The sequence below is a fragment of the Ambystoma mexicanum genome, chromosome 12, assembly GCF_040938575.1.
Source record: "Ambystoma mexicanum isolate Mex_15411 chromosome 12, UKY_AmexF1_1, whole genome shotgun sequence".
Taxonomy (NCBI): Eukaryota; Metazoa; Chordata; class Amphibia; order Caudata; family Ambystomatidae; genus Ambystoma; species Ambystoma mexicanum.
Window position 1 is genome coordinate 1,235,236,674 of NC_090936.1, and position 24,918 is coordinate 1,235,261,591.

General features: G+C 47.1%; 1 protein-coding gene across 1 annotated transcript in view; it reads right to left on the reverse strand.

The window, feature by feature from the left end:
• STAB2 (stabilin 2) overlaps positions 1–24,918 on the reverse strand; it is a 1,783,079-nt gene that overhangs the window by 127,794 nt on the left and 1,630,367 nt on the right. Inside the window, exon 61 of the mRNA XM_069629923.1 lies at positions 21,599–21,732. Coding sequence (XP_069486024.1) covers positions 21,599–21,732 — 134 coding nt within the window. The remainder of the gene's footprint in view (positions 1–21,598; positions 21,733–24,918) is intronic.

The window sequence follows — 24,918 nt, forward strand, 5'->3', positions numbered from 1 at the left end:
TTTTTTTTTAAACTTTTTTTTTTAAAAGTACAGCGCAACATTTGTGGCCCAACTTTACCCAGAACAATGCAGCAATTGAAACCCTCATTACATGTCACACTAAGAAGAACAACTTACTGACCCCCGGTAATACTCTTTCTACTAGATGTTCCTCCCACGGATTCCTCATCTTTGATATCACCGATATCCTGCTTGCAGTTCGGAAATGTTTTCCACAGCAGAGGGCGTTGTGCGTCGTCAGGTCGATGTCCCTTGCCAGCTTCCATGCCTGCACTCAGACGTGATGTTGGCGTTGGTATAAATAGCATGCACAGCACCTGTTGCCTCAATTCAAGTTGTTCCCTCCTTTGCACAGCCCCCTTGAGGATACATAACGCGCATGGGCGTTGAAAGAAATTAAAGTATTTTCAATAAATTCCCCCACATTCAGAGAGGTTGGCTGGGAGGACGATGTGAAATCTGTGGGAGGAACATCCAGTAGAAAGAACAGTAGCAGGGTTAAGTAATTTGTTATTCTAATGGATTGTGTCCTCCCACGGATTACTCATCTTTGATAGACTCCCATAGCAGTTAGAATGAAAGAAGTGGGACCAGTGAATTTTTCTTACAGGTTTATATTGTGCAAAACAGCTTTCCCAAACTTAGCATCCTGACCCGACAATGTGTCCAGACAGTAACGTTTTGAGAAGGTGTGTGTCGAAGACCAAGTTGCAGCATTACAAATGTCCAGCACCAGTGCACGTCTTTGCAGAGCTGAAGTAATTACTGCTCCTGTGGTGGAATATGCCCTTAGATTTTCAGGGAGATCTTTCCCAGTCTAAGAATAACATTCTGAAATATACAGAATGATCCAGCGTGACAAGGTCTGTTTAGTTACAGCTTGATTCAGTCTCTGTCCAGTGTAACCAACAAAGAGTTGGTTGTCTTGTCTGACATTTGCCAGTCTGGCAATATAAAAGCTCAAACCCCTTTTTGGGTCAAGTCTGTGCAACCTCTCTTCCTCTCTGGAAGGATGAAGGGATGGATAAAATGCCAGTAGGAAAATCTTTTGTGCCAGAAAAATGTGGAGTCCACCTGGGGAAGGAAGAAGGGGCAAACCCTCAAAACTACCGTACCCTTATAAAATGTAGTGAAAGGAGGTTTACATGAAAGAGCCTGTAGCTCACTCACTGTGCGAGCAGACGTGATGGCCACTAGGAACATTGTCTTGAATGTCAATAATCTGAGCGGACAGGAATGTAGGGGTTCAAATGGATCTCCCATCATAAATGTCATCACCAAGTTCCGATCGCAAGCTGGGACTATAAAAGCGACTGGTGGAACATTTTTGTCAGACCCTTATGGAACTGTATGACAATGGGTATTTTAAAATAAGAGCCTTGCTCTGTCGTGCGATTGAAGAGGGATAGCGCTGACAGGTAAGCTCTGGCTGTAGATACCTGCATCCCATGATGGACCAGGTGTAGCAGAAAGGAGTGCAATGTAGATGTATCACAAGTGCAAGACTCAATATCTTTAGCTGGATCTATGTGATCACTGTGACCACATAGGATTGGGACGGCCAAAAATGGCGACTTTTTTTTATATTAAACCCTCTTTACACCACATAGATATGCGGGGCGAGACCCCCACAGCCTTCCCATATTACTATAAATCCCATACCCCCCACATATATATGTGGTGTAAAGGGGGTGTTTAATAAAAAAATAAAGTCGGACATTTCGGCTGTCGCAATTGTGAGTGTGACATTTTGGGCCATTTCCCCTTTAGCTCTACACCAGCTGCAAAAACATATACCAACGGCAACATTATAGTGCTTTTGTTGCTGGCCTTCTGGCCGAAAGCAACACCTCCATCACTACTTCTGGGAGGTCCCAATCTTTGTATTTTAACTTCTCAGAAACCAGCCGTGAAGGTTCAGAGTTCTGACTTCTGTGTGAAGAAGATGGCCTACCACTTGTGAGAGTAGGCCCACTCTCTGTGGAAGACAGAATAGAGGGCAGTTGGACATGTCTAGAAGGTCCGGGTACCACATCCTCCTGGCCCAATCCGGAGCAATCAGGATCATGGACTTCCCGAACTTCCTTAACCTCCTGATGACATGAGGAATGACAGGGACTCGTGGGACTGCATACAGGACAGGAAAATCCCAGTCCATCACAAACGCGTCCCCCAGAGCTCCTCTCTGTGCCAATTCCCTGAGGCAGAACAGGTTGCACTTCCTGTTGATACTGGACATGAACAGATCCACTTGAGGGGGTCCCCAAAAGGATGAAGATCTCGAAGGACTTCCTGAGCTAACTCCCACTCGTGGGAGACTGCTCTGCCTGCTCAGAGCATCAGCCGGCGTGTTCTCTTCTACGGGTAGGTGAATGGCCAATAGAGAGATTCTGTTTTGTAGAGCCCAAAACCAGAGCTGCACTGCGTCCCTGCACAATGGTAGTGAACGTACACTACCTCTTTTGTTGAGGTAATGCATGGCCACTGTGTTGCCCATCATTATCAGGACACATTTTTCCCCTGTATGGAAGGCAAAAAGGCCATCAACGCCTGTCTGATCGCCCTCAGCTCTAAAAGGTTCATGTGTACTCTGGATTCTGATGGGGACCAAACGCCGCTGATTGTGAGATCGTTCATGTGGGCTACCCAACCCATGAGGGAAAAATCTGTGACTAATGTGATCTCCACGGCCAAGGTTGCCAAAAAGGTCCACCACAGTAGATCCTGCGCAGCCTTGCTCGGGACCTGAATAAGGTCCGTCATCCTGCCTGAAAGGGCCCACTGAAGGGACCTCAAACTTAGGTGGGCTTCTGGCACCCGAAAAAATGCAGGATGCCAGGAGGCCCAGCAACATCAGAAAATAGAAAGCCGGTAGATGTTAAAAGTTCTGAAATGTTGTCACCACCTGTAAGATATGTTGCGCCCTCAACTCGGGAGGCAAAGCCTTCCCTTAGGTAGAGTCCAGGACTGCTTTAATGAATTGAAGCTTTTGGGAAGGTGCCCTCGAGGACTTCTTGAAGTTGAGGGAGAAGCCCAGTTTGTGGAGAGAGTGGCAGGTGCTGCTGAGATGTTCCAGAGCCTGTTTGGGAGAACAAGCTCTGATAAGCCAATCGCCTAGGTAGGGAAGGTGTGAATCCCACCCCTCCATAGATTTGAAGCCCCCACCGCCATCAACTTGGTGAAGTCCCTTGGGGAGGAGGTCAGCCCGCAAGGCAGTACTTCGAAAATGAAAGTGAGAACTGCATTGGTGAACCTCAGGTACTTCCTGTGCTCGGGATGTATATGCACAGGAAAGTGAGCATCCTGAAGATCGAGCAGCACCATCCAATTCTGGAGCTGAAGGGCCTGGAGCATCTGCAAAAGAGTGACCATCTTGAAGTTGTCTTTCCTAGGTACTTGTTCAAACCTCTCAGGTCCAAGACGGGTCGCAGCCCTCCGTCTTTCTTTGAAACCGAAAAAATAGGTGGAGTACCAACCTTGGTATTGTTCTGCCACAGGTACCCTTTCCATGGCACCTTTCCCAGCAGGGACAGAATTTCCTGCAGAAGGAACAGATCTGGTTCCCTAAGTGATTGCTCGCTCGGGGGAGAGTCTGGGGGCCTTTTAATAAATGAGAGACAGTACCCTTGAGCTACTGTCTGCAGTGTCAAGTAATGCATTGCCATTCTTCGAGTTGCTGAGTTAACCTGCCTCCCAGCAGAGTCTTGTGAGTGAAGCACTCAGAGTGGCTTTGGGGCTGCGGCTTCGGCTGTTGCAGAGGGTAATGAGGAGGTATCCACCTGAGCTGTTCTTCCTCCAAGGCCACTAGTGCCACATGGAAATAACCTTTGTCCTGTTCGGGCAGACTGGCCTCTACTCTGTCCAAATGAAGATTAGAAGTGAAAAAAACACCCTCTCCAATTCTGGCATGGCGGATGATGCTGTTGAGGTTGATGGATGGCTGCACCCAAGGATTTTGCAGCTGCCTTAGAAGCTTGCAGCATCTCTAAGCTTTCGTCAGCCTTTGCCCCACAAATGTTTGACCCATCAAAGGACATGTCCAAAAGTCTCGACTGGACATCAGGAGCAAATCCAGATTTGTGCAGCATGCAAATCTTCTTGTAATTGCACTCCCTGCCATAGACCGACCAACATAATCGGAAGCACCAGTCCCGATTGGAGAGATTGACATGCAGCCTCCTTACCATCCTGAATGATGTTCCTAAAGCCATCACTCATTTCCCCCTCAGGAATATTTCCAGCCGCTTGAGAGACAGCATCCCATAAAATTAATGTTTATTTGGTTAATGCGCAAGATGCATTAATGGCTTTAAGTGCCATACTCCCAGCGGAGAACACCCTTTTCCCTAGCACATCATATTTCTTGTCATCCCTATGACAGCAGCTTTAGATGTGGAAGCACCTGCTTGTACCACTAAGCTCTCAGGAGTAGGGTGCCTGTATGGGAAATCAGGGCCAATGGGAGATGGCTTATAGTTTCTTACCAAATCCTTGTTGACAGCAGGAATGGTATACGGCTTCTGACAATTGTCCAAGATATTGTTCTTGAGTGCAGAGTGGAAAGGCAGTACATGTTCTTTAGGGGGTCCTTTGCCCAGGATATCTGTGAGATCATCATGTACTACATCCTTTGCAGGACATCCCCAACCTGACAATTTAGTGACCTTATTCATCACTGATCTGTATGCCACACTTGGATGAGCAGGTGAATCTGGTGCAGCAAATCCCACTTCTGCATAAATCTCCAACCCACTGGCTTCCTTGAGGCAAGTAGCCAAGTACTCAAATCTAGATTCCTCTGAAATGTGTTCTTCAGGGACGGTTGGTGGGACAAAACATTCATACCCGAACGGTATAATGTCTTCATCTTCTTCCTTCTCAGAAATTGATCCAAAAGACTGAGGAACTTCTTCGATAACGGTTTAAAACCCAAAGATGAATAAGAGGATAATGTTGATAGCTTTGACGTCGAAAGACCTTGACATCAAATTCTTCGACTGTGAAGATGTGGAAGCCTTTGGCTTCGATGCTTTTCTTGTGATCAACACTGTCTATGCCACTCGAGTAAGCATCTCAGGCTTCTGGCCGTGGCTTTTGGGCACGCAAGCCGGGGCCTTCGACAACTCCCTGTTAGCTTTAGAATGCGCAGGGGGATTGTTAGCCTTTTCAGCTCTTTTGAGGGACTAGGATGGCAGCCTTTGAAAAAAAGGCCTTCATCTTCTGACAGAACTCTTCCCAGTCTGCTGCTGAGGTAGACCTGTCTGGGAAATGTACCTTTTATCTGTCGCGTGAGGAGTCTGATGACAAAGAACTATGGCATCTCTTCTTGAATTTCCTTCGAGAAGATGAAGATGAAGAGTGACACGAATTGTTACTTGATTTTGACTGCTTAGCATGCTTGGAGCATTTCCTAGGCCTTTGAGGTGACATAACTTTCAAACTCCTATCTTTGGAGGATCTCCTTTTCGAAGAGGATGGGGATTTTGACATGGACCGACCTAAATTGAGTTTAGTCTTCCTCTCCTTCAGGGCCTTGCTATTCATGGACTGACAGGAAGCACAGTCATCAAATGTGTGCTCTATACCGAGACACCAAAGGCCTATCCGTGTGGATCTGTGATCGACATCTTCGAGTCACCGTCCACACACATCTTGAAAACTGTCTTCAGAGGAGACATACTCAAAGAAAATAACATACTATGCAACTGAAATTTGAACCGTTCCGTAGCGTGCTGAGCATGCAGAAAAATGGAACTGAGGCAACGGGCGCAGTGCATGCTATTTATACTAATGTCACGTCCAAGTGTGGGGATGGAAGTGGCTGAGGGACATCGACCCAACGACACATGGCGTGCACTGCTGTCAAAAATATTTCCGAACTGCAAGCAGGATATCAGTGATATCAAAGATGAGGAATCTGGGAGGACACAATCCATTAGAAAGCTATATTTACCAGATTGCCATCTCACCACCTTCGGCTTTGCAGGTTACACAGCATGCTGCATAAGCATTAGTTTGATATATATTGACATTCGGTTATTTACCTACAGCTTTCTGACGATTAGTCGAAGTCATCCAGATCATGCATAGTATATCTTAAGCAAATTTTGACATGCTCTCGTTAGGTTTGGTTCTTGTGATTGTCCCCAATGAACACACTTGGAAAGTGTAGCAGAACGTAATAGAGGCTGCGAATTCCCCAATATATCGGTACACCTCCCTCCAACTTCCGGTAACCCAATGACACTGAAATAACAGTGCAGTGGCCTACCTGCTAAGGGGAATGTACACATCATTCTGATTTCTCAGAATTACATTTGTGTATTTTTTGTGGTATCATGTACACCATATCTAAGTATTCAAACTATCTCCACTTGATCATTGGGGGAGAGGAGTCTACTAAACTTAGCCCTCCCATTGTAACCTGTCATTAGGGAAATTCCATATAGTGCTGTCGTTTTTACATGGTGTAGTGTGATTAACTGCATTCTGTAACATTGAGAATGGCATGGAATCAGCAGTCTTTCTTCATTGATCATGATCACATGGCACGTTGTGCAGTACCATAGGGCTCGGAAACGATGGACAAAACAAGTAGATGAGGATTTCTGATCCAAATGCATTGGAAGTGTAAAGAACCTGTCTAGAGACCAAGAAAGTAGACTAAGCAGGGGAGGGGCGGCGGGTATTTGAAACGTAGTCCATTAACAGCATTAAGGATGAGACGAGCACATACATAGACAGGAGAAGAGTGGGATGCCCCTGTAGTGGTTAAGAGCAAGAAGTGGAGGAGGATCACCAGAGGTTGGGATCAAGCAGGAATAACAAAGGATTTCCTGATTGGGAAGAGTGCACAAGTGAGCAAACCGGGAAAAGGAGAACATGTAGAAATTACTAACCAGTAATGTTCTTTCTAGGGATTCTTCTCCCATAGATTCCTCATCAGAAAGATATCCCTTCCAGTGTCAGCTGCTCAGAAAATGTTTCAACAGGGGGTGTAGTGTGTCTTGACTTGGCTGTTGATCCCTCTTGACTCGACATGGTGTTCATCGACTCCGGCCGGGATGTCGGTCGTCGTACATGTACTACGTCACTACGCCCTCGTACCTCATTCCCCACCCCCCGAACTCAGCCACTGTGGAGAAAGAATCTGGAGATTCATCTGAAAACAGCCACAATTTAGGTTAAAACCATAACTTTAAAGCATTGGGGTTTTTTGAGGGAGAAATAGAACCGTCTGAAGATGTAGAGAATGAGAGAACAGAACAGCTTTAAAGGCATGATAAGCCTACAAAGAACTCGCTCATCTCCTCTCCTAAGAGAAGGTTAGTCGTCAGAAACTGCAGGCACTTTCATAGTGGGACTGGATGGGAGGGTGATGAGGAATCTGCGGCAGATGAATCCATATAAAGAACATTACCAGTAGTCATTTCTCCTTCAATGGATTGATTTCTCCCGCAGATTCCTCATGAAATAGACTCCCAAAGCAGTACCTAGAGTGGAGGCAGGATAAAAGTCCCTACACCAGAATATTCTGCAGAACCGTGCCTCCAAATCGGGCATCAGCGCCATGCAACACGTGCAAGCAGTAATGCTTGGTAGATGTGTACAATGACAACCACGTCGCCGCCCTAGGAGATATCTCTCACCGGTAGACACAGCCAGGCCCCTAGTGGAATAGCGTCCACTGCAAGAAATAAAATAAATACATGAGCTCTGATGCCCGGCAGTAGCTTGTTCCCTGCCTTCTGGTAACACTCAGGATACAGAGGGTTACCCATCTGGAGATGGTCTGTTTTGATACAGCCAAATCCCTTGTAGACAGGGAAAATGCCACAAACGGCTGTTCATTCCTCCTGAATTCCGCTGTCCTCGCTACATACAAACTAAAGGGCCCTCTTAGAGTCCAATCTGAGAAACCTCTCCTCTTCCTTAGAAGGATGCAGGGCGGATAGAACATCGGTAGGTCTATGCACTGGGACACATGGAATTTCGAGATGATCTTGGGCAAGAAACCAGGCAGCACCTTAAGTGAGACTTTTTCCTTGAAGAACCGGAGAAAGGGTGGCTTACAGGATAACACCTGCATCTCACTAACCCTTCTGGCAGATGTGATTGCCACTAGAAAGGCAGTCTTCAATGTGAGCAACCTAATGGGACAAGAGAGCATGGGCTCAAACGGAGCCACCATGAAAAAGGTAAGGACTAGGTTATGGCACCAGTCCGAGACAACATACGCAACAAGCAGTAACTTATTTACAAGGCCTTTAAGGAATTGGGCCATAACCCGGATCGTAAAGAAAGAGGCTTGATCCAGCGACCTCTTGAAAACAGACAAAGCCGCCAAGTGGAGAAATGACTTACCACAATGATCTTTCTATGGAGTCTTCCCCACAGATTCCTCATCTGATAGATATCCTCATCCAGCTCTGCTGCTCTGATATTCTTTCAACAGGGGGCATAGTCGATCGTCGATCCGTCTTGCTCGGTGCTAGATCGTCAGCTACAGACGTGACGTCAGGTGTTGTATATATACTACACCACTACGCCCCATATTTAATTTCCCCCCTTTTTCCCATGCTTGAAGGCTGCAGAGGAAAAACGATGGGAGGCAAGGCTAATTAGCCTGTAAAAAACTGAAAAACGGGAAACATCCCAAAGGGGTGAAACCATGTCAAATGAGTAAATGGAAATCATTTCTTTTTTTGTAAAAACAAATGGCTAGCCAGATAGAAGTGGTCACCTCAGATCCATCACCAGGCATCCCTCATTTAGACAGAAGAGCAAAGCCATAAGAACTTTATGAGCGGGCTAAATGGGTGGGGCGATGAGGAATCTGCAGGAGAAGAATCCATAGAATGATCAATCCAGTATGTAATTTCCCCTTCAATGGAGTGCTTTTCTCCCACAGACTCCTCTTCTGATAGACTCCCCAAGCAGTTAGGATGATGGAGGTGGGCAGAAAGTGTTATAGCAGAAGATTTTTACAGCACTGCCCTAACAAAACGCGCATCCACCCCACGGGCAACCTCTAGACAATAGTGCCTGGTAAATGTGTGCAAGGATGAACATGTGGCAGCATGACAAATGTCCCTAATGGGGACTCCCCCTTCTAAGGTCGTAGAAGCCGAGACTCCTCTTGTGGAGTGAGCCCTGATTCCGGAAGGAAGCTGTTTACCATCATATTGGTAGCACTCTGAGATACAAAGGATAATCCATTGCGAATGAGTCTGTTTTGTTATGGGTAGACCCTTGCGAGACAAAGAATGGACCACGAATATCTGGTCAGATTTTCGGAACTCCAATATCCTAGCAACGTAAAAGCTCAAGGCTCTTTTAGGATCTAAACGGTGGAACTGTTCCTCGTCATCCTTAGAGGGGTGCACTGGAGGGTACCACATTTAAGTACCAGCCCGGGACCTCAAAGGGAGTTGGCGGAAACGTATTCACAAGGGCCTTCAGGAATTGGGCAATAACCGGTATCGTAAGGAAAGAACCTTGGTGCAAGGGCCTTTTGAACACAGACAAGGCCGCCAAATATCCTTTGACTGTGGTAACCTGAAGGCCTGCAGAGGCCAGTGACAGAAGGAACTCCATCACTGTAGTGGTGGGACAAGAGATGGGATCGATCTTGTGTTCCCTGCACCATGCCTTAAATCCTCTCCACCTTCATGCATACAGAGATCTTGTAGACGGTATGCGTGCAGCCAGCAACACCTTGAGTACCTTCTCCGAGAGGTCTCAGTCATCATACCTCATCCTCTCAAGAGCCACGCATGTAGGTTTAGTGACACTGGGATCAGGTGGAGTATCTGACCTTCCGACTGGGTCAGGAGATCCGGGCGCCGATGTCCCACTCACCTGGGTCTCTGCGGGAGCGATGAAGCCTTACAGACCCCTTCCCTGCTTTCCCGAAGTTAGTAGAGTTATACTGCATGTACCTTTGGGATTAATTAGGCGAACTCTCCATCCTGAACTAGGCAGGGGCGCTGTATCTCGGGAATCTTCGGAACGGTGCTTCGTTAGACCCAGGGTAAAGTCTCTGTTCTGCCACTCACTGTGTTTCTTCACCCAGTGATGATATGGCAGGTAAGTTGAAATTCCAGTTGCTTCACTGAGCTGTTGCAGGTAAGTTCTGATTCCAGTTGCTTCACTGAATCTGGTGCATTTGCAGGTAAGTTCTGGTTCCAGTTGCTTCACTGGGCTTTTTCAGGTAAGTTCTGGTTCCAGTTGCTTCACTGGGCTGTTTCCTGATTCCAGTTGCTTCACTGAATCTGGTGTATTTGCAGGTAAATTCTGGTTATTCCGCATGTTCGCTGCGAACACTTAAGCGCCGCGAGCTCTGCGCGTGAGAAGGAAGTTGCGGATACTAATTCTCATTCTGTTCTTCCTCCACAGGTTGTTTTTTCGGAAGTGTCTGCTGAGAGGGGATGTGCGCGAGAACTCAGCAAGCTGGTCCGGAGTTTCCAGGAAGATCGGGTAAGTGATGTCGCAGACTGCGTGCACGCTTGCAAGAAGAAGTTGAGTTTAAGCGCGAGCACTTACAGGTACTGACTTTCTTTTGTTTTTTCCTTTTCTTCCATACGTTGCATTCAGGAACGTGCTGTTAGACAGAATCCTGTGCAGTGCCCCTAGGGACCACTACACACAATTAAGACTACAGGTGGCAATACAAGTTTTACCTTTGGTACAAGCCTGTACTACTATGTTAAAGTGGTAGCAGTAGCGGAGCAGCCAGGCTTATCTCAAGAGTATATGAGCAGTAGCAGAGATTACACAAAGGGACCACAATTACTGTGACTCAAGCAAACACTGACTCAAAGTTTCAGGTAAGAAATATAAGTACATTTATTTTTAAACCGTTTATTATAAACACAACATATATTAATTCAAAATCATACGTAAAATACGCTACAACCAACCAATTCACTGTGGTACACTCTTTAACTCAAGGTAAGTACTTTATGTTTTAATGGGCCGGTGTAGTGAAACAAAAGACGTTACCGGGAATACATTGCAATCACTTTTTGACAGTAATGACAGTTCGGTCTTAATAAAGAAACGCGGATCCGTGGCAAGAAATGTTACCGGGGCAAAAACACACTTAGCACCTGAGTTAACCAGAGAGAGTTGGGGGCAAACATCATAGGCAATACTTTTGTCAAGGCAGAAAGAATCAGAGAACACTCGTTGACAGAAATTCAAGATTCAATAGGCCGGAGCTAGTGTCAAGTGGAACCGGGTTCCTGTTGTCGAGGATCACCCAGTCGGACAGTTCACGATTCAACGTAGCCAGGAGTCCTTAGATATTGTCAACAGAGGAAGCAAAAGTTATAAGAAGGAGGGAAGACGAGGGCAAGCCATGGAGATGAAGAAAAGGGATTCACCCTAATTCCTCAATCAGAGCACAGTACCTTATTCAGAGAAGAGGCTGGTGCCACGGCAGTGTTCCTGGTAGTTTCCTGCAGACCCTCAGTTCATGGAGCTTCGGGACGAAGGAGGACGTCTGGAGGGGTCTGCACCACACAGGGATGAAGCCGGCAGCAGCAACGGTGAATAAAAGGTGCGCTCCTTAAAAACAGGAAAGGCTCTTCAGATGGCTATCAGGACCACTACAGCCGTGTGCAGTGATTTTGATCAAGATGAGGATCCTCTGGCTGTAGAAGGTGAGCTGGTTATCCCCACCAGTCTCAAGGGAAGAAGACTCCGGACTGGATCTTCTCTGGTCGTCGAAGGGTAGATAGCTCGGGACTGCAGCAGGGCTTCACCGGGACAGGGTAGCTGCAGCAGTCGTCTTCTTCTCCGCTTCTCTTCGGTTCCTTGTAGTTCCAGTGGCGACTCTGACTTCTAACCCAAGAGACCTGCCTTTTATGCGAAAATCCCCCATTCACACAGCCTGGCTGTCAATCACGCAGCAGGGGTTGTCCAGCCCGGACAACCACCTCAGCCAATCATGGCAAAGTGCGACTTGGGTTTCCTAGGATACCCTGTGCAGGGGGTGACTACACCCCTCCCTCACATTCAGTCCACCTAGACACCCAGGCGCCCTGAGGAGGGCTTCTTGGCAGAAGCCCGCCAAAAGACAGTGAACAAAGAAGGCGAACCTGGTTTGCCGCACAAAGTAAAACACAATAAGGACTTTATCAAAAAGAAATGGCGAATAAACCCGACCGGAGCCAAAAGAAAAAGTATTTGGTCAAGCGGGTTTAAGTTTGAGGCTAATATAATAGCCTGAACCAATACCATGTTTATATAGTATAATCGCGGTAGAAAATTTAGGGTAGATACCACTGCCACCAGCCAAGTCTAAATGTTAAAAGAGCGAAACAATGCTCTAGGAGGTACAGATAAAAAGGGATAAGGATTAACCCTTTCCAGTACTCCATGTAAAATGGGGTGTACTGGATCTGTGGTTAAATGACTAAGTAAAGTTAATGGCAACTTTACCCTTTTCTGGGGGACAGTAGTCAGCCCCAGAAATGGAGTTGGTGGGGAGTCTAAAAGACAACCCTGTGTCACTGCATGGAAGGTACACACAAAATAAGGGGGCCACTGAAGTGGTGTACTCCAGAGTCCACAATCACAAAAGCAAATGAAATACACATGGCAAAACATGGGTAAGAGTGGGGAAAAGCTCACACTCTTACCAAGTGGAAAAAATAACTCCAGAAATCCAGCAAAGCTGCTGAGGGACTCACTAGGTAAGGAAAATTAGCCATTGAATGAGAATTCTCCCTAACCCCTGCGTGCGGAGAATCCAGGTAGGTGAAGTTCGAGGATCCCGGTCAGCGTGCTGCTTGAAGCCACAGATGCAACACGAAGCACGGGTTTGCCTTTGGGCGTGGCTTATATAGCCAACCACGCCCAGAGACTAGAGCGTGCTACTGGATTCACAGGAAGGCTGCCAGAGGCCATCTTGGATGTACAGGAAGTGTGGCTGAACAAATCAGATTCCCCCAAGGGGGCCGGGGCCAACTGTAATATGTACCCGAATGTGAAAGGATGGAAAAGGTGTGCTGGATGCCTGCAAGGCATGTTTAGTCTGCCAGGTTCTAACCCATCTTGCCCCTGCCTGCTCTCCAGTATATGTGACAGCCGAGGCAACCGATGAGGTGGACAGATGATCAGATCCAAGAGATCGCAGTACCACATTCTTCTCGCCCAGTCCGGGGCGATCAAGATCATGGTCGCTCGAAATGTCTTCAACCTCCTGAGAACCCATGGAATGACGGGAAGCGGGGGAAGGCGTAATGGAGAGGGAAGGTAAACTCCATCAGAAACATATCCCCCAGTGCACCGTTCACTGGGAATTCCCTTGAGCAAAACTGTCTGCACTTCCTGTTGGTCTCTGTGGAAAACCGATCCACTGCTGGGGTACTCCCGAGAGAGAAGACCTCTTCCAGGACTTTTTGGCACACTCCCCACTCGGGTGAGACTGTGCTCCGCCTGCTCAGAGCATCCCCCAATCGTTCTCTGACTCCGCCAGATGAATTGCAGAGACTGAGATACAGTTCTCCAGCAACCAGAACCACAGCTGCATAACCTCTCTGCAGAGGGGAAGGGAGCACATACGAACTTGCTTGTTCAGGTAATGCATGTCCACAGTGTTGTCCGTCATAATCAGTACATATTTCCCTTTGAGAGGCGGTGCGAAAGCCTCAGGGCTAGCCTGATGGCTCACAACTCCAGCCTGTTGATGTGCCACCTGGCTTCTGTTGCTGACCAAAGGCCACTCATCTGCAAATCTTCACAGTGAGCACCCCAACCCTTCAGAGATACATCCGTGACCACCCGGGTCTAAGGCCAAAGAGGCCAGAAGGGTTCCCCTGCCAAAAGATTGCTGCAATCAGTCCGCCAGTTGAGGCCGTGGACCACTTGGCTGGACCCCTTGATAGGATCTGTGAGTGCTCCGAGGTACTGTGACCACTGACCCCTTAGGAGCCATTGAAGGAATCTCATGCAGAGCCTGGCCTCTGACACCAGAAAAATACAAGAGGCCTTGAGACTCAAGAGGCGGAGGAAGGAAGCCACTTGTAAGGTGGCGTGATTCTGGAACAAGTGTACCATTTGTGTTATGTTGCCAACTCTCTCCTCGGCGGGAAAGCCTACCCCACCCAGGTGTCTAGGACTGCTCCTATCAACTGGAGCCTTTGGACTGTCGTCACATGGGACAAGCTCAGGGAGAAGCACAGCCTGTACATTAGAAGATAGGTATCCTCCAGATGAGACACGACATGCCCCGCCGACTTCCGCCAGATCAGCCAGTCACCCAGGTATGGAAATACATGGACCCCGGATCTTCTGAGGTGAGCCGTGACTACCGCCATAAGCTTGGTGAAGACCCTTGGAGTGGAGGTCCACTGAAAGGGAAGTACTTTGAACTGATAGTGCGTATTTATTTATTTTAATTTTCATTACGTGCCAACTCACTCGAAGGCCTCAGGACGCACAGAAAACAGACAATACGGTAAACAGGTAAGAGATATCTGTCCCCTATGAGGATCCTTAGGAACTTTCGATGTATCGGCACATGGAAACTAGCATCCTGCAGATCTAATGACACCAGCAAGAAATGGAGTTCGAGAGCATGAAGCATTTCTTTCAATGTCATCATTCTCAATTTGTATTTCCTCAGAAACTTGTTCAAGGCCCCAAGGTCCTGAAGGGGACAAAGACCTCCTCCTTTCTTGGGGACCAGGAAATTCTAGGCACCAGGAAATACCAGGAAATACCGGGAATACCAACCCAACCCTCTCTGATCGGGAGGTACCTCTTCCACGGCACCCTAGGACAACAGGGCCTGCAGTTCTTCCGGGAGCTCCTGTACGAGTTGGATAGGAGGTGGTGGGGGTCTGTCTGGTGGTTTCCTTAAGAAGGGCAGACAATAACTCACTGAATGAGCTGCAGGGGCCAGGCGTCAGAGGTAATCTCCTGTCACTGGGGCCAATGTTCTGCCAACTGTCCACCAACCGGCAAGTCGTGGGAGGGGAAATCAAAGCGGCTCAGAGGGCGGTGCCGCCCCAGCCGCTGGTGCTGTTTGCTGGCCTCTAGAAGCCGCTCTGTCCCTTTTGGGATGCGAGAAACACCTCTGCCCCTGCCTGGCTTGTGGGAGCTTTCCTGCCATGAGGAACATAGCCCCTGGAGGCAAAGCTGAAGGCAGGTTTGGCCAGCTGAGCAGCTAGGCCTAGTGATTTTGTGGCTATTTTAGACTCTTTGAACTTTGCCAGACAGTCCTCAGCCTTCTGGCCAAAAAGAAACTCTCCCTCGAACGGCATGTCTAGTAGCCTATTCTGGACGTTTGGGGAGAAGCTAGAGGTTTTTAGATAGGCTTGACGACTTAGTGCTATCCCCTACCCCATCGAACGGCCAACGCAGTCGACCACATCCAGGCCCTGTTTGCAAAGACTGCTGGGCTACCTCCTTCCCATCTTCCACCAGCCGTGTAAATCCATCCCGCATTTCACCTTCGGGGATGTACTGGGTTGCTTGCTCCATGGCTTTCCATAAACTAAAGAGGTACTTTGCAAATCCACATGTCACATTGGGGGCTTTTAACGCCATGCTGCCAGAAGTAAAGACCTTCTTTACTTCGTGTGTCCAACCTTTTACCCTCCCTGTCCGGAGGCAGATTCGAAGTGGATGATGCAGGTCGAGTGGTGATTGTGGCTGCTTGCATAGCAAGCCCTTCTGGAGAAGGGTGAGAAGACAGGAAAGATGGATCGTCTCTTGCCGGCCTGTACTTCCCCGTAAAATTAGAGTTTACTGGGGGAATGGAGCTGGGATGTTGCCACAAGGAGGCTAGGGGGCTGTAATTGTTGGGTTAAGTGGCATGCTATGTTCATTCACATGACCTTCATCCAAGATGTCTGCCTTTTTGTAGCCATGAACAGGGGCTGAAGAGGACTTCAAACCTAAGGTGTCTACTACTCTTTCCACCAAGGTCCTAAATTTAGCATGGGTGTGCATGTAAGGCTGACCCTGCTGAAATTCAACATTTGGAGACACGTCCAAGCTGCTGGCATCATGTAACCCTTAGCTAAAGCCAACAGGTCAGCTTGGTCATCGAAAATATCAACACCTCCCGACCCTGTATACATGGGATCAATGTCCTGCTGGTCATGTTTCTTGTTGACGCTGAAAATCGACGTCATGGATCTGAAATATCTGACCTGGAGAGCAGAACAAAAGATCTGTTGCTGATAGTCGGTGCCAAGGGTTTTTCTTTTGATGCCGATGGAACGGCCATCAGTGTCGATCGAGGCTTGAGTAATGCTGTGACATCGGGAACGCCAGCCTGTCAACGCTCAAGAGCTGGACTCGTGTCGATGACGTCTCTTCTTTTTACGCGATCAGGACGAGGAAGAGTGACTCCTCGAGTGTGACTGCTTTTTGGATTTTTGGCTATGCTTTTCCCTTTCCTTCTTGCGGGATGGCCCTTCCGCCTCAGCCTCGGAAGACCGGACAAGTGACCACACCAGAGATTTCGGGAAGGTCGGCCCAAAGCAAGTTTGGGAGACCAATCACGGATAGATTTCGGCAGCATTTTAGTGCATGACGCACATCCCTCTGTATCGTAATCGTGACATTTTTCCGAGGAGCAGAGCTTGATGAGGATATCTATCAGATGAGGAATCTGCGGGAGAAAAGCAATCGAGTAAAACCCTTTGACTGTTTTAACCTGCAGGCCTGAAGAGGACAGCGACAGAAGGAACTCCATCACTGAAGTGGTGGGGCAGGAGATGGGATTGATTTTGTGTTCTCTGCACCACGTCTCGAACCTTCTCCATCTGCACACATACAGCGATCTTGTAGATGGTCTGCGTGCAGATAGTAACACCTCAAGCACCTTGTCTGAGAGGTCCCAGTCATCATGTCTCATCCTCTTAAAAGCCACGCATGTAGATTGAAGGACTCTGGGTTTGGGTGCAACACCCGACCTTCTGACTGGGGGAGGAGATTTGGCCGGTGAGGCAAGCGGAGAGGCGGGCAAACGGTTGATTCTAGAAGCTCCGAGTCCCATGTTCTCCCCGCCCAATCTGGGGTGATCAGGATCATGGTTGCCTGGAACCTGCTCAACCTCCTGAGAACCCACGGGATGACAGGAGTCAGGGGGAAGGCATAGTGGAGGTCTGTATATAGCTGGGGTAGAGGCACAGAGCTCCCTAGCCAAGGTTCTCTAATGGTAGCTATGGATGAGCAACCAAGACTGAGACTCAAGGGAGATGATGCAGGCTGGTTCTAAGGTACAGTGAGTACCCAGGCTCCCCTCAATGAAATGTCCACACACTATGTTAAGTGATAGCACAATTCTTTTATTAAAGGATAAAAAAGTCAGGAATGTATATACAAGTAAATAAGACTCACTTTGTGCTAGAAATCTAATCAGGTAACATAACTAAATATATATATACAGTTCTATGTGGTACCACGGCTACCTTTAACTTTAGTTATAATGCAACAACTGCTGACCGTTATTTAAAAGCATTTAAGTTTTTAGGCAAGGGTTACCCTCATGAAAATTAATGTAGAAAGGCAGGTAATACTTAGAACATAGACAGAATGCTTTCTTTAGTGTAAAGAGGCAATACTGTGTAAGGATCCTCCCACCTGGGCAACCTGTAAGGAGAAGTTAAGGTGTACTTTATGTTGTATGTTACAGCCCATTGCAAATAAGTTCATTAATTGCTTGCTTCGCTTGCTACAGATCCCACGACCCCAAAGTACCTGGGAAGCCACGGGAGAACAGGATCCATGACGAATCCAGGACCCCTGGATGAATCCTGACGATGGAAGAGGCTCTTCCTCGTCACAGTATCTTGGGTGCCTTGGAAGGTGAAGAGGCAGAGTTTCTCTGTTTTACTCGACTATGCCCCTCGAGGATGAACGCCCCTTGGAATAAGGAGTTGCTGGGACTTCAGTGTCGAGCAGGAGAAGGAAACCAAGCAGTGTTGGAAAGGCAGCAATGCAGGTCTATCACGGTGGTCTCCGCTGTCGGGTTGCTACACTGGCTGTGGATGTCTCAAGAAGATGAGTCCTGCTGTGTACCTCGATAAGTCTTGGAGGAAGACGTTAAGTACTTTGGTGTTTGTCAATGACTTTCAATTGGCTGCCTTTCTGTTCTTCGGCGCTGCAGCCGCAGCACAGATGATAGGGTGGCTTCTGGCGACTTTGACTCGAGCACTGGACTGGACTGCATACCCTCACCAATCCTGGACCTTCGGGACACTTTCTTTGAGTTTTGGTGGTGGGAAATCCACCGGCAGGCACTCCTCTGCAGGCGGCAACCCTGGACCTTCTCTGGCGCTGAAATGTAGACAGGTTTCGTAGCTGCCGTGCAGATTTCCTGCATTACTTAGAACTTGCCAGCTCCGGGTGTCATGCAGCACTATGCTAGGGTACCCCCCCTCTTCTAGGAAACACACAGCAACTTGGCTTCCAGCGGTCACAAACACTCCTCCGCAGCCTGGGCGACACAGATGGACTTCTTGGCTTCAAGATGTCCATGCACTCCTCTTCTGGACGCATGAAGAGCCCTTTGCCAGATGGCAGGCACACAGGACTGGCTTCCAGGACAGTTTGGGTGAAGAGCAGCAGTTGCACAATGTCCCCTTGTAGCTACAAGAAGAGTCGCCTATCCAGATCCACTCTGGTTCAGTCCTTCAATCAGCAAAGCAGCTTTTGGATTTCTTGAAGAGTTGCAGCAGCTGGAGTCTTTCTCCAGCTGGATTCCAGGATGCAAGCTTCTTGAGACTTCAGCATTCAGGCCATTCAAGAGGTTACAATGGCCATCGTGCCTCTGTTTAGGAATCCATTGATTCCTATGACAGGGCCTGGGTATCCCAAAAATGGAGGATACCCAGAGCCACAGTCAAATCAGCATGTAGCTGCAACCAGCCCATACACAGCTCTGTGGGCAACACACATGTTCCCAAAAACATACATTAGGAGTTCAAGGGTGTATTTCTACCCATTGGTACGCTTAGGGTATCCCATGTGTACTGTTCACCAACAGGTAAAAATGAAGCGCTACACTGCCAGGTGTCCAAACTGGACTCCTGTACAGAAAACACACACAGAAAACACACTAGGGAAGTGTTAGGACAAGGATTAAGAGACCCTGTCCCTCATCCAGACGCAGACACCTTGCTCACTGTTCTCAGAGAGGCACAGCTCCACCTCACTGATGAGTCCCAACAAGGCTGAACCACGTGTATGGGGTTGCTGTTGGTACTCTTGTTCAGAAGGGAAGTGCCATAGCATTTCGGTGCTGGACTGCCCATGTGGGCGGGACAAAGACTGATATGCAAATGAATATGTCCCATCTGTGAAAGGTACAGTGCGCTAAAGTGTGGCTGCGGAGTCTCGAGTGGGTACCATCCCAAAGAACAGGTCAATGGGCCGTGTTTGTTCTCGCAGAGGGGCGCCCATGGACTATTATTTGATTATTTAAGGGACTTAGGTTTAGTCACCCAGGGTTTCCTAGGGTCATCAAGACGTGGACCCCTTGCTCACTTTGCTCAGAGAGGCACACCTCCACCTCACTGATGAGGCCCAACAAGGCTGAAACACGTGTATGGGGTTGCTGTTGGTACTCTTGTTCAGAAGGGAATTGCCATAGCATTTCGGTGCTGGACTGCCCATGTTGGTGGGACAAAGACTGATATGTAAATGGTTATTTGCCATCTGTGAAAGGTACAGTGAGCCAAAGTGTGGCTGCAGACGCTCGAGTAGGTACCATCCCAAAGAACAGGTCAATGGGCCGTGTTCGTACTCGCAGACGGGCGCCCATGGACTATTTTTTTATTGTAAGAGTTCCCTCCCACTACCCACAAAACCTACTAATAACCTCTTCCAGTATCATGTGAGAAGAAAGCCAAGAACTGACCAACATATTCATGCATACGAGACTACTGAGACGAGGAGGCTGAATGAAGCAATAAGGATCCACGAGGCTGAGAAGTGCAGAACACACTCTAGGGGTTACAAGCGTATGATAGGTGCCGAGATATTTAAAAGGCAGAACCTGAATGGAGGAAAGGGGAGCTACCTGGGGAAGTCGTGTCCTCACAGCACCGATGGAGGGACTACCATACCGCTGAAGAGAAGTCAGTGGAACCAGCCAGCTCAATGAGAAAGCAAAAGGAGGAAGGCTGCAAGAGACGGTTTGCCATTCTGGGACTGCACCAGAAGAAGGAAAGTCTGGTTGGCGGCCGCGGGAACCGAAGAGCAGCACATACGCTGCCCGCACACTGAGAACAGTTAAGGAACCCGGTGGGAGCCGCGAAGGATGTGGAAGCCGGCAAGTGAAGCCGGTGAGCCTGGGAGGTGGAGGCGGGACGCCGAACGCTGTTTCCTGCGAGGGAAACGAAGAACGCGACGGTACTCCGGTGAGTCCTAAGGAGGAAGTTTGGGACACTGGGGCGCTTTGGCAATGCTACCAAAGAACGTTAAAGGACAGTGAAGTGAATGAAAGAGAATACAAGATTCATTATTACTGAAAAAGAACTAATAGAGGTGGAATAGCAAAGTTAGTATGTAAAGGAAATCACATTAAAAGCCCTGGCAGTAGAGTATACCAGGCAAAGCCAAGTTTACAAGTGTGCAAAGTGAATCACATTAAAATCCCTGGCAGGAGAGTATACCAGGCAAAGCCAAGTTTGCAAGTTTGTAAAGTGAATCACATTAAAAGCCCTGGCAGGTGAGTATACCAAGCAAAGCCAACTTTGCAACTGTGTAAAACAAATCACGTAAAGAAGTCCTGCCAAAGGAATCCACCAGGTAAAAGTCAAGACTGTCAAAAATACCAGCTGAAGGTGGGAGTATTCATCCTAGTTTGAAGGTGCTCTATAATATAACCAGGTGCCAATAAGGACTCCATGCATTACTACACAATGGAACCAAATTGATTGGGCTCCTATACAGGATGAGAAAACCACAGACAGGCTGAAACATCCACTGCATCACATGATATGGGGAGATACAATTCACTCTAGAAGAAAATCAGAAAACTACGGAAAAAAATCAAAAAGCCAGAGTTAGGAGATTTTAAAGGGGTGTCCAGCAAGTCATGACTGATAGATAGTGATAGCGGGTTATAGCTGTAAGACAACATGAACTTTACTATCTAGCCACACCCGTAAAACCTCTCCTACACCATACAAGAACATATTGGTCCTCTTTTTAAAGGAATATTCATGCAATTGGATGACATTAAGTGGCTTGAGCCATGTCCCTGGCAAAGCTACAGTCAAGCAGCCAATTATTTAGATGAGTTGGCTTCTCTGTAATCGAATAAAGTCATTTTATCCAAGATGGCCATGGTGAAGCAAAACCTGCAAATTGACTCTGTGGGATCTGCAGCTCAAAGGAGAAAGATATTCCAAAATGACTTTTGGAAAGACTACACAGCCAGGCAGCGAGAGGGCCGAAGCTAGAGAGAAGCTTCAGATCTGCTCTTGGAGAAGGTAGTCCTAGAGGAATTGTTGGAGTTTAGTGATTATCAGTGTATAATCACTAATTCCACTAGGTAGGCTCACACTATTCCCTCAAAACGCATACATAGTAAATACTAAAGAAGCAGCAAGTTCAAAGTACTCACCTTCTGAGCATACAACAACTGGTTGTAAGAAGCTATCTTGGCATCTTCGCTGGCGCAGGCCTTATTTGCTTCATCGTAATTTAATTTATATTGTCCTTTTGGAGACCGTAAATGGAATACTCCGACAGTAGAATCTAAATAGAAAGAAATAATGTATCATTGAAAATAGACACTGAACTTCATGACAAAGAGGCACAGACATGAGAGTGCTGTAGAGCCTTCACTGTTGACCCTTACTGCAATGGGACACAGATGTTCAACCGTTATTAGAAATCACCTCTACAATAAACAGCACTTCTTGGAAGAGAAACCTGAAACTGGGCCATATTTGTACAATTCAGCTACCACAGAGATAGGCCCACATCTGCCTCCACCAGTGCCCATATTAGAAAATTCTGAACCACTTGTGTTGACATGCTGCAAGGCCTCTTTGGTGTTACAGAAGAACACATTACAAACTTCCTGGAATGTTTTTTCTGAGGTATCCCTACAAAATATCCCCACCAAAAATATCGCCATACATATGGCCGTTTGTCTCGCCATAGGCGATATTTTTGGGGAGGATATTTTGTGGGAGCAGGGGATGCAGGGGTGTCCCCCGCAGGGTCCATGGGTAAATATGTCCACAAAAATATGCCGTTATTTTTTTATCGCAATATTTTTGCGGGGATATTAACACATGGAACCCTTTCTGATTCATATGATATTCGTCCCACAGATTCATCATCTTTTGAAATCCCGTCAAGACACAGACAGAGAAATGTGGCTCCAGCCACTAGGATGACTATCACAATTTCTTGGTGGCATTTGGTGCTGGAAGTGATGTCATCCATGAATATACTTGAAGCCACTGCAACCATGTTCTCCAGTTACATCTTTTGAACCTGAGCACCCACAATGAACGGCAGAATTGTTAAATGCAGAATTGTTTATTTTCTAAAATTCTAATTAGAATGCTTTATTTTAGTTTGACAGGTGGGGGAGAGTTGACGAATCTGTGGGAGGAATACTTATCCACCAGAAAGAACATTACAGAAGGTAATGTGTTCTCCTAAAAGATGCATTCTTCCCACAGATTCATCCTCTTTTGAAAGATTCCAAACTCATCCAAAGATAAGCAGGCGAAGGGAAAAGGATGAGAACGCACCTACATGAGGAAATTACGCAAGACCTACCTGTCCAATCTAGCATTCTCACCAGCCAAGCACTGTGATGAATAAGTGACTTACCCCTGGTAATGTTCTTTCTGGCGGATGCTCCTCCCTTGGATTCCTCATCTTAGACATATATCCTCCTGCTTTGTAGCTCTCAGAAACTTTTTTCCCAGCAGGGGGTGTCGTGATCTCTGGCTTCGATGGGCATCGAGTGGTCATTTTCGTAATGTTGATGCTGGTACAAATAGCACGCTCTGCATCCCGTGACCTCAGTTGTCATTATTTCCTCTTGCACAGCCACGTTAGGGATTAGAGACAAAAAGCAGTTGCTTAAGCGTTAAAGGAGAGTCATTGTATAACTGTATTAGAGAGCTCCTTAACCATGGTGTAAGCTGGGAGGGCAATGAGGAATTTGTGGGAGGAACATCCATCAGAAAGAACCTTCCGAGGGGTAAGTAATTAGTTCCTCTAATGGATTGTGTCCTCCCACAGATTCCTCATCTTAGTTTCCCATAGCAGTAAGAGCGAACTCCATGGCAATTATGTCACCACTTGTTGGAGGACAGCCCTGCCCAAACGAGATTCATTTGAGGATACTATATCAAACAATGTTTCGCGAACATGTGTATGGAGGACCAATTTGCGGGCTGGCAGATATCCTTTACAGATACCCCTCTTAGGAGGGCAGTAGTAGTTGTTACATCCCCGGTGGAGTGTGCCCTGAAGCCTTCAGGAATGTCCTTACACACTCTGGTGTAGCATTCAGAAACACAAAGCACTATCCACCTTGAAATGGTTTGCTTTGTTACTATTCCGACCTTCTGCGTGCCGAGTCTGCCTCCCCGGCATCTTTTTCATTCTCTTTCTCATCTACTTACACCTCCAACTTCTGATCATTACCTCCATTCTACTCTCACTCCTTCCGACTTTAGAACATATTTTTCTACTAATGTTGCTCATGTTCTTGCTGCTATTGTTCCCTCAGCCTTTTCCTCTGCTTTTTCGTCCCTATCTCCTTAATCTCTTCGATTTCCCTCCATTACTAACTTGGAGACCTTTTCTCTTTTGACTTGCTTCTATCTCACTGGTTCACCTTCTGATCCTATTCCCTCTTCTCTAATACCCATAGTTTATCCTTCTCTTGTTTCCTATCTTACTACTCTCCTTAATACCTCTCTATTCACATCTTTTTCACTTCTTGCTTTAAGCCTCCTTCTATTCTTCCTATTCTCAAGAAACCATCTCTTGTCCCCTCTCTTCCTTCTAATTTCCGTCCAATTTCTCTTCTTCCCTACCTCTCGAAACTGCTCGAACGATTCGTATATGCTTCAGGTTTCTATCTTTGTTAAAGAGAATTCTATCCTCCCTTCTCTCAAGTCTGGCTTCCGTCCCAGTCACTCAACTGAAACTGCTCATCCCTCTGTTTGTGATTCCTTGCTCTCTGCCCGTTACACCAAGCACTCTTCTCTTTTTATACTTTTAGACTTGATCGCTGCATTTGACACTGTTGATCACATTTTGCTCTTATCTTCTCTGTCTTCCTTTGGGTTTCCTGGGCTGGTTCCTCCTCCGAAAATGTTCCTCTTCTTCATGACGTCCCCAAGGCTTTGTTCTTGACCTCTCTTCTCTCTTTATACTTCTCCTCTTGCTGCAACTACCTCGTCCTTTGGGATTTCTCGCCACTTTTATGCCAATCACACACAACATTTTCTCTCCTTCTCTTTGTTTACTCCGTCTATCCATGATAATTGAACTTCCTGTGCGCTTGAAATCAAGTCTTGGATGTCAGACCACTTCCTTGTCCTGAACTCATCTAAAACTGAAGCTCTCTTCTTCCCTGCTATCACTATTCCCCCCTTGCCCTTCCTCCTCTGTATCCCCCTTCTTCTTTATCTCTTTCCAACACTTTATTTCTTGCCCGTAATCTCGGTCTCTACTTTGACACAGACTTATCCTTTTCCCTTCACATTTCTACTATTTCCCGTTCTTGTCGCTTCCATCTCTTTAATATTCGCAAAGCTTGTTCTTTTCTGACCTTCAGCGCTACCAAACTCCTGATCTCATCTCTTATTTTTCCTGCCTTTTTTAAAGTTCTCCTATTTTATTTTTTTTGTCTTCCTCTTTCTTGCTTGGCCCCTCTTATGTCCATCTTCAATGCTTCTATTT